This window comes from Conger conger, chromosome 8, assembly GCF_963514075.1.
Source record: "Conger conger chromosome 8, fConCon1.1, whole genome shotgun sequence".
NCBI classification, from domain to species: Eukaryota; Metazoa; Chordata; class Actinopteri; order Anguilliformes; family Congridae; genus Conger; species Conger conger.
Window position 1 is genome coordinate 18,613,230 of NC_083767.1, and position 9,779 is coordinate 18,623,008.

The window sequence follows — 9,779 nt, forward strand, 5'->3', positions numbered from 1 at the left end:
TGTCCTTTTTATATAGCAATCAATGTTCATGGTAGGCAATTACAGGGTGGTGTGTGTGTGTTTGTGTGCGTGTGAATGTGTGTGTTTGTGTGCGTGTCACACACACACACGGCAATCAATGTTCATCATAGGCGGTTACAGGGTGGTGTGTGTGTGTGTGTGTGTGTGTGTGTGTGTGTGTGCATGTGAATCTGCATGTTCGTGTGTGTGTCACACAGGGTGGTGTGTGTGTGTTTGTGTGTGTGTGAATGTGTGTGTTTGTGTGCGTGTCACACACACACACGGCAATCAATGTTTATCATAGGCAGTTACAGGGTAGGGTGTGTGTGCTTGTGTGTGTGCGTATGTGTGTGTGTATGTGTCACACACACAGCAATCAATGTTCATGGTAGGCAATTACAGGGTGGTGTGTGTGTGTGTGCATGCGTGTGAATGTGTGTGTTTGTGTGCATGTCACACACACACACGGCAATCAGTGTTCATCACAGGCAATTACAGGGTGGTGTGAGTGTGTGTGTGTATGTGTGTGTGTGTGTACTTTCATGTTTTTATGGGGGGGGGTTACAAATGAAGAAACCCTTAATACAAAGACAGTGGCACAAAGCATCAAGGTTTTACTCTCCATCATTTCAAATGTTATTTGATCCATTCACCATTCAAAGGGCAGAGATAGATACAGATAAACAGTGAGAGAGTAGGAAAGGGAGAAACAAACAATTATTTTATCACACCTACATATAATATGCACATTTGAATATGGTTTTACATTGTATTCAAAATTAGATACTTGTTAAGTATCAATGTAAATAATTTCTTGGATGTTCGTCAAGACCTCAACAGCCACATTTATTCACGAGAGCAGTGTTTCCCAACCCAATCCTCACATACGCCCCAACCCTGACATACACCATCAAATACATTTTCATCTGTCGAGGTGGGTATGTTTACCAGGCCCATTGAATCAGGCCAGCAGAACGTTTATTTAAACGGAAATGGTGGCACGTTGTACATCCTGTCGCAAACTGTGGGTGGACTGACTGACATAGGTATAGTTTGCTACCATGGCATCTGAGAAGGCTATTCTGAACCTCACCAGACTGTGAAGCGAATGCGTTATCGATCCGGGCTACATCGCCGAACAGGATATGTAGCCTGGGGCTACCCACCGAACAGGAACAAACATATCTCAAAGCCAGTCGCAAAACATTGTGCGCTGTTGGGAGGAACTGCATCGTTCAACCAGGAAGCCATCCCAAAAACGTAGCGAAACGTTTTCCGATTGAATGTGCCCCAGGTGGGTGTTTACCCCTCAACCAGTCAGCATCTCTTTGTGGAATCGAAGAGACAAGCTGGAACAAAAATGTGCAGGACTCGGGGTACTTCAGGACTGGGTTGGGAAACACAGTGCTCAAGGTTGCAGGACTGGGTTGGGAAACACTGCTCTCCAGGTTGCAGGCAAGCTTCAGGTTTTAACACAAACAAAGGCAACAAAAAAATGTGGCATAAAATTAGAACTGAATTACTGGATTCTGATAGTAAAACATTTAGCCCTCCTATTATGTCATGATTTTATGTTTATGTTTCATAATTTTACGTTTGGTGTAAAATTGAGCCCAACAGTTGAAATAAACACAGAAATTTACCCCAAACATAATAGGAGGGTTAAAAACCTGCCATTGGTGTCCATGCTTCTTACGAGGTATTGATTCATGCAACATAGGGGTGACCATGAACTGTGGGGACCGTAAGAGGTCGGGCCTCTGACCCAAAGCGATGAAGGTGCAAATTTTATGAATGAATATGGAAAGCTGTAAAATATTTAGCCAAATGTGTGTTGTGGAGGAATTGAGACAAGGCTGAGAATGGAGCCATAATAAACAGTTTGCAGTCATGCAAACAAAGCCTAGTATTTCACAGTATATGTCAAATGGGAAATTCTGGGAAAAATACTGACACGTTGAAAAATGGGTTTGGTACCCATGGTGAGCATGGCCGCGGCCCTCGGACAACAAAAAAGTTTTTCCACACATATAAAAAAAGAACCAACAAACACCAAATCTAAACAAAATCAGCAAAATCATGTTTTCAAATGTAACAAACTAAAGAAAACCGGCTACAGGCTGCCATTTTAGCTCAGAAACTGTGCCTGGCTCTAAAATGGAGCCTGATAAAACATGCCTAAGTAGGTTAATGAATGAGTTTAATTCTTGACTGAAAAAAACCCCCTACAAAGAATACACTGATTGTGATCTAGGTTAGGTTATTGTGAATACACTGCTCCTCTGGATCTATATCTCTCACACAGAGTTTCCCCCCTGCTATGGCCACGGAGCCAGGGCTGTGACTGTTACACAGGCTCCACAATCCCACCCTGAGCTGCAGACCCCTCGTCCTCTGGCTTCGGTGACGTCAGACTCTTCCGACCCCACGACAAAGTGGTAACCGATGTTGCAGTCCGTCCTCTACCCAGGGTGCCGTGCGTTGGGGGTGGGCATTATTGTCTTTTAAGAAGAGGCGGCACTGGGACAGGGATGGGGCACTACTTGTCTGTTACCTGGAGGAGGCAAAAGATACATACTGAAACTCGAGCCACGTTAGAAACGAAACGATTCAGAAGTGAAACTGCACATTCGCAGGTCCCCTGTGACTAAACTGGCGAGAAAAGGTGACGCGATTCACTAGCGTGTGTGCTTTCAGCCTCCAGAATGTGAACTGTACTTAATCAGTAGTCTCTCATGGGCTGCTGTAATAGTAAATTGAAAATCCAGTTTCCTGAGGGGAGCACAGCCCCGTGTTCGCAAACACTGTGGAATGCTAACAATGGACCAAATTCAAACATGAAAGGTTCCTTGGAAAGGTCCTTGGGGAACTACAGGCCCTTGCAGTAAATTAAACTCCGTCAGGATGGCTTTTTTTTCCATGCTTGCTGTGCAAGATTTTAAAAATATACTGTTTCAAACAGCACACAGATACCAAATTCAGATACATCGGAATGGATGAAAGAAAGCAGACAAGGAGCTCCTTTAAAGCCGCAAACGACAATGTTTTTAATTAATATTATAAATGAGCAGAGATTAATAATACCCGTCGAAAGCTCTCTGTGTGTCTTCCCCTGGTTATTACCGAGAGCTCCAGTGTCCATGGCAACAGAGGGCCAGGTGCACTGATAGCATCTGACAGTGAGGAAGGGGGCACTGCACTTCTCCTTCAGAGCTTTCTGTACCCCTCTCTACCATAGAATTTCCATTTGTGGTCTCAAGCCTTGTTTCCCACCCTTGGTCTTTATCACTTCCTGACTTAAAAGCACCTGTAGAGTGACGTCAGTGAGCTGACATTGGTTTATCTGTTAGCTCTTCCTCACAAGCCTTACCTCTTGGTCCAAACTGCTTCAGGTAGCAATGGGTGCAATAGGGCTTCTCGTCGTGCTAAAATACACAGAAGAAAGATTTCACACATTGTTTCCATTAACTACAGCTGCTCTAGTTTATTTATGTTTCTTAATGGACTAAAGGCATCCAGTCTAACCCCTTTGGATTTATCTTTGTTTCCTTTACACAAGTGCTAAGTAATTACAATAAGAATCTAAATAAAATGTAATATTCTTCCAATAGCTATCACAAAATGGGTACAATAGTTTCTATAACCTACATGAGGCATTAGTGGAATATCTGTGAAAAGATGCAGATGTGGCACTTGTGTGAAGCTCAACCAAATTATATATTCACACAAAAAAGATGTGTTTACATTTGTCTTCACATATGTGTTGGATGTATTAACATAGATTATGTGCAGTGCTGCACCCGGAATCCAAGGTTTTCTTTTTCAAAACACAATGTTGGGCGCAGTTTTCTTAAATTACAATGTATCTTAGAGATTTACACTTCCCCGTTGCGCATTAATCCCCATTAATGTAACACAAACCCAAAGTCTGCCCCAAATGACATACCGTCTGCTCCTAGATGATGAATGTAATTACATGCAGCAGTCAAAATGTAAAACTGATAGCTGAAGTCTACATGTTCAGAAATAAGCTACGAGACAGAAATGAAAGGGATTGCCTTTATAAATCACAATCATGTCTGTAGCTGATGACTAACTGATTATCAGGCTGCTACTTTCAGGACATCGATTTCAAGTCCGAGTTCAATTACTGGGTCTGGGTCAAGTGGTCTAGTCATTGCTCTGGCTACGTCCACGTGTCATACTACCAATGACTACATGCGCCATGCCCTGGGGAGGCTGGTCAGATAAGGCCCCTGACACCTGATAAAAGAGTGACAAAAAGAACGGGAGGTTATGAATCGATCCGCTCCGTACCTCAGCGTGCTGACCCGGTGTCAGCTGTCTTTTACACTGCTGACATTTCAGACAGAGTGGGTGATAGTCCCTGCCCAAGGAGCGCTTCTTCTCACCTGGACAAGGGAAGAGACGCCTTAGAGACGGGCAAGTAATCTGCCACCATTTAGCTGAATTGGGCCTGCTGTAGCAACAGCCCCTACAATGGGACCGGCCCTGGTGTAGCAACAGCCCCTATAATGGGACCGGCCGTGGTGTAGCTACAGCTCCTACAATGGAACCAGCCCTGGCTGTTGTAGATACTGCTCATACAATAGGACCAACTCTGGTGAATGTAGCCCAGCTACTGAAGCATTGAAGAGAGGCAAATGTTAACTCAGGAAGGCAAAGTAACAGTTAGATAATGTTTGGTAGGATCACAGTTCTGTGTTTTTAATTGTGTTTTGGTTAATTTGTTATCATTGATTAATGTAAATATTTATTCAAATACCACACTTCCTTAACTTCTCTGAATGCAACTTAGCTTCTCTGAATGCAAGTGTTTTTATCTCACAATAAATTATTTTCAGAGATACAAATAAACACTGATCTCTTTTTTTCACTCACTCTCTATACTGCATGATGGTTGTTCTTGAAATAAAATATCTGGTGTGAGTGATACAAGACAGTAGGCAATACATGAGCAGTGGCCTATTTAGCACAAATAGACTTTATTTTAAATGTATTTCTTGCAGGCTTTTGTATGACTCTCTGACGGTTGTGTGGTTATTTGGGCTACAGACATCCTAAACCCCATCTCTTCCTGCTCACATAAACAGGCTGTTCTAACTGACTTAGCCACTTCCTGTTTTGCTGCGACTTGGTTCAGATTTGGGCAGACAGAGCTCTCCCCTCTTTGTCTTACCACAGCACTGAAAGCACGCACAACTGACACATAGCTGAAATGGCTCCCGAGCGGCTAAGTCAGCAAAAGCACTGTCCACAATGCAGTTTGACCGCATAAATTTCCTACAATATTTCCTCCAAAGGTTCTCTTACAATATTGTTAAGAACTATTAAATCAGAACTGCTACACCAGGCATTGGATAATCAGAAGCATTTTAACCAATCAGAAAGGAATCAGCTGACGCTCACATCCAATTAATAATTTACAGGTAGGATATGAAATTTGGTGGACTTTCTTATTACCGTTATTATTACATTTCTCTGAAATACACAGTATAATTATGTACAGTGAAAGACAGATTGCACACAGAAAAGTCTATTACTTAAGATAGACAGAAGGTATAGAGAACAATGCATTTTTGAAAAATGTTCTTTCTGATTGATGAGGTAGTGATTGAGATCAGAGGCAAAGAAAGGCAGAACTCACCAAAGTAGACAGGTTTCCCACAAATTGGACAATAGCCCACCATGTCTGCAGTTGTACTTGAGGGCCAGTCTGCAAGTGAGGATTTGCTGTGGGTCTCTAGCTGAAACAACTGAGGCACCGTTACCCCATCGATGAATGTGCAGTGAGTTTCTTCTCAACTCAACCAGGAAGTGGTGTGGGGCTTAGAAGAAAAAAAAAGAAAAGTTCAAAGGAAAGCCTTTTCATTTGAGTGACAGTTGAAATTTGAACTTTCAAATTTGTTAAGTCAAAAACAAAGCATGAGAGCCTGCATAAAAATGATAATGAATGTAGGACAAAAAAACGCTGGTTGTCAAAGACTGAAAAAAAAAAAAAACCATAACTGAAAATAAATCACTTTACTTCACAAGGGTGGAGGACCAACAGGAGTCAAAAGATTGTCGGATTCATCCATGTTTGGCAAGGCACACAATCCAATGATGCTAAAATATGAAAAACTCCCACTGAGAATTGATGGTGGAATGTTCACAATTATGACTTAAGAATAGCCTCTTGCAGCTGAACTGCTGCCTCTCCAGCTGATGATATCACCAGGCTCTCCAGCACTTCCATATACTTCCATGGCCTCAATTGCCTTGCATTATACAAATATCCACATATCCAACCTATCTCATTGGCTGTTATCAATACCTAGCAACCCCATAGTAACACCACAGCAACCACCTAGCAACACTTTAGCAAACACCTAGCAACACTATAACAACCATCTATCAACACCCTAGCAACCACTGAGCTATACCCTAGCAACCACCTAGCAACACTCGAGCAACCACCTAGGAACACCCAAACAACCACCTAGGAACACCCTAGCAACCACCTAGCAATACCCTAACAACACCCTAGGAACTAACTACCTCTAGCACTTCCATATACTTACATGGCCTCAATTGCCTTGCATGGGGGGGACTATGTATTGTATAAATGGACGTAATTCCTACACGCATCACCCCATATAGATGTAAATACCCTCAAATTAAAGGGGACAGTCTGCATTTAACATTTAACATAAATCCAATGTCCTGGACTGCCGAGCCAAAAGAACAGAAATTGTAACAAATGTCCAAATACATAGGGATTACACTGTATGTCATATTTGTTGCCAAATAGGACTTTTTTTGTTGTCCTGTTTGGCAACATACACATACAATGGCTGCTGCTCTAGATCAGAAGTCAGTATACTGACTTCATTTACGACAAAAAGAGAGAAAGAGACAGAGACAGAGAGAGAGTGAGACAGAGTGAGAGAGAGAGAGAGAGAGAGAGAGAGAGAGGAGGGGGGAGTGGGGGTGCAAAGCAACAGCTGGGCCTCTTAGATTTCATCCTTTTTCCATTTCTTTTTTTCTCCTTTCTCTCCTTTTGCCAGGACATAAAAAAGAAGCCTGTATGAGACTTTTCAGCTGGTGAATGAGAAGAAACCCAATACTGCCAGCATCATCTCTTCCTCTCATGTCCTCTCACTGACATCAACACCCCCCACCCCCACCCCCTCAAGCATGGACACACAAGAAGCCATGCTCTGTATCAAGGCGTGGCTCCAGGACACAGCCCCACAAGTGTTGTGCTCACAATCTGTTGGGCGTGAATTTGAGACAAAGAGGAAATCCAAATGAACGTTAGCGGAAGACCTTCCTCATGTTACTGTCTTAGCAAAAAAGACCCAGTTCATTCTCTATTGAAATAAGTAAGGGTTTGCTAACAAAAGTTAGTAAATGTAACCCAAGGTCATTTGGGTAATGTGATGGTGGCTTTTGTGAGCATTGAAGTGCAATACTGTACTTGACTGAGTCACAGTTCCCATGTACACCACTGGAAATCAGGTGATTCTTTCAAGAGTCCAGCTCAGTGAAACAAAATCACTTTTTACGGACTAATAATGAAACAACACCACCGGAAACGAAAAAATATAATTATCCCAACCAACACCCTACATTGTTCAACCTCCAGTGAGAGTGCATGTTTACGAATTTCCACACAGCTAGTGCTTCATGCAGTTGTATGAAATTTCAATGAAATAAATGAAAACGTTTGTAAATCCATGCTATTTCAATGTTTTTTAATTGTTGGATAGCAGGGAATTATGGGAAATATCTTCTTTAGAGCTACTACGGACTAAGGATTTCAAATGTGATTTGCCACCTATTGTGAGAAGTGTGCCCTGATGTAAACTCCAACTATGACCAGCTTGAAATTCCAGCTACCAGCTGTTTTAAAACATAGCTTGAGCTGGTCAAACCAGGCTGTATGTGGAGCTGGTCTGAACTCGTCAACCAGCTCCCAGCTGTTTCAACAGCTGTTTTTTTTCAGCAGGGTGGACAAAAACCAAAGAACAGCGGTGACTGAATTGTTCCAGATAATTCATATTGACCTCTTAGGACAAGAGCATTATATCGATTACCTCCTGTTACCCAGTCATCTGCATTCAGCACAACTGGACACAGAATTTAATGTACAGGGTTTATGTGGTCTTGCAGGTGATTAGAAATTATTCATTTGTCCCATATTTGACTGATACCTATATATTAGCACTGAATCAGAAGAGTCAGAAAGCCACTATTCCACAGAACTGGTTGAGGTCTGAATCTTCTCGCCCCAGTCAGAGAGACTGTAGTGAGTTTCACTGCTTGTTGGACACGTCCTCCCCTGAGGGCAACTCAACTCGTAATGAGGTTAACAGATGACGCTTCTCAAAAAGAAAAAGAAAAAAAGACTGAAAGCCTACATTATAATTGTTATTTAACATGCATTTGTATGTGCAGTCAAAGTTTGAAGCTTTTATATATGATGGCAATACGTGTTTGAGGACAAACGTTTTTCCGTTGTGCCAAGCCACATATGAAATCTGTGACCGTGGGAAGCCTATATTCTTAGGAAAGTTTATATTCTTAGTTTGCTGGGACAAACACTTTTTGGCACATTGAGTTTCATTTTATTATAGTAGAAACCTCATTGTCTTTTTAGGACTTAAATAAACTGTAGTGAGTGAAGAGGTCATGCATGGATACAGTCCAAGCGAGAAGAAAAACCAAATAGCTTTTCTGTAAATTCATGCTCCCACTTGTGCTCTGACTAATGAAGTTCTGGTTTTCATTTATGTACTACTCTTCAGAATGTACTGTAACAAATCGAATGAATAAATAAATTAATGTTTTTATTTTTTGTCACCTGCCATGGAGCAGGAATAAACTCAGTCTGCTTAGTATTAACTCTCAGGGGTGATCAACTTGCCATGGTCTGATGAACCATAGGGTTTTTGTCTAAACATGGATAATAGCATTAAATGGTTTGAAAGATTTTCCACATACTTGTGTAAGTCTCCTATTATTTTAGGACACCTTCCACATTATTTTCCTTTAAGAAACAGCTAAACTTCTATGAGGAGGGAATTCAATTTGTCATATGAAAGGGAAATATCAGCGAGTCTCTAAATGCTCCTCAGTATTGTCTCTGGCATGTTTGCATGGCTGAAAAACATACAACATTTTGGTGTCAGCCATGAACCTATCACAAATCATATCAACACTCTAAAGAGGGGGTATTTATGCATGTCATGTTAATTCATACATTAAAAATTTGGTAAATATGAGTCAGTTGGCCCCTAACATGCACTGGCATCATTTGGATGTTCCACACAGCTCAGTCCTACATAATGTTATTTTTCAGTAAAATATGTGAATTCTTCCTCTTTTTCTAATTATTTAATTTAATGCGTATTGTATTTATCCACTCTCCAAATTTGAAATAATATTTAGTCTTTCAGGTGTCCCTGAAAGTTTAAACTTTCTCCAAAATGTCACATCCTCCTGTGAATATTATAGTACCATTTTAAGAGTTCTCTATCTTCTACAAAGTGAAATGTTCTGTGTTAAATCAGCCTTACCGAGTAAATATGGTCTCTGTTCGACTCATACTGTATGTGCTATGCTAGAGTTGAATGAACACCGGACATTTTACTGTGTACCAATATCATTTGTAATGTATACGAATTGAGTACAAGGTCCACTGAAGGATTACATCAAGAGATTATAGAGGAAAGATTAATGCTTGCATTATGTCACTTATTAAAAAGCCAAAC

The 9,779-nt window shown here is 41.3% G+C and overlaps 1 protein-coding gene across 1 annotated transcript; it reads right to left on the reverse strand.

Annotated features, from left to right (window-relative positions):
* Positions 1–591: 591 nt before the first annotated feature.
* Positions 592–5,849, reverse strand: zgc:195282 (uncharacterized protein LOC100192223 homolog). The gene is made up of 4 exons (XM_061252494.1): positions 5,669–5,849; positions 4,318–4,412; positions 3,371–3,425; positions 592–2,554 (listed from the first exon to the last, which is right to left on the reverse strand). Exons 1-4 carry the CDS (start codon positions 5,709–5,711, stop codon positions 2,505–2,507), a joined length of 243 nt encoding a protein of 80 aa, XP_061108478.1. The 5' UTR covers positions 5,712–5,849; the 3' UTR covers positions 592–2,504.
* Between the last annotated feature and the right edge of the window lie 3,930 nt (positions 5,850–9,779).

Excerpts from the sequence above, each read along its gene's own strand:
- zgc:195282 (XM_061252494.1), bottom strand. The coding sequence starts at position 5,711 with ATGGTGGGCTATTGTCCAATTTGTGGGAAACCTGTCTACTTTG. Across the intron at positions 4,413-5,668 it reads TGGGAAACCTGTCTACTTTG|GTGAGAAGAAGCGCTCCTTG; the intron begins GTGAGTTCTGCC and ends TCCCTTGTCCAG. Across the intron at positions 2,555-3,370 it reads GAAGCAGTTTGGACCAAGAG|GTAACAGACAAGTAGTGCCC; the intron begins GTAAGGCTTGTG and ends TGCCTCCTCCAG.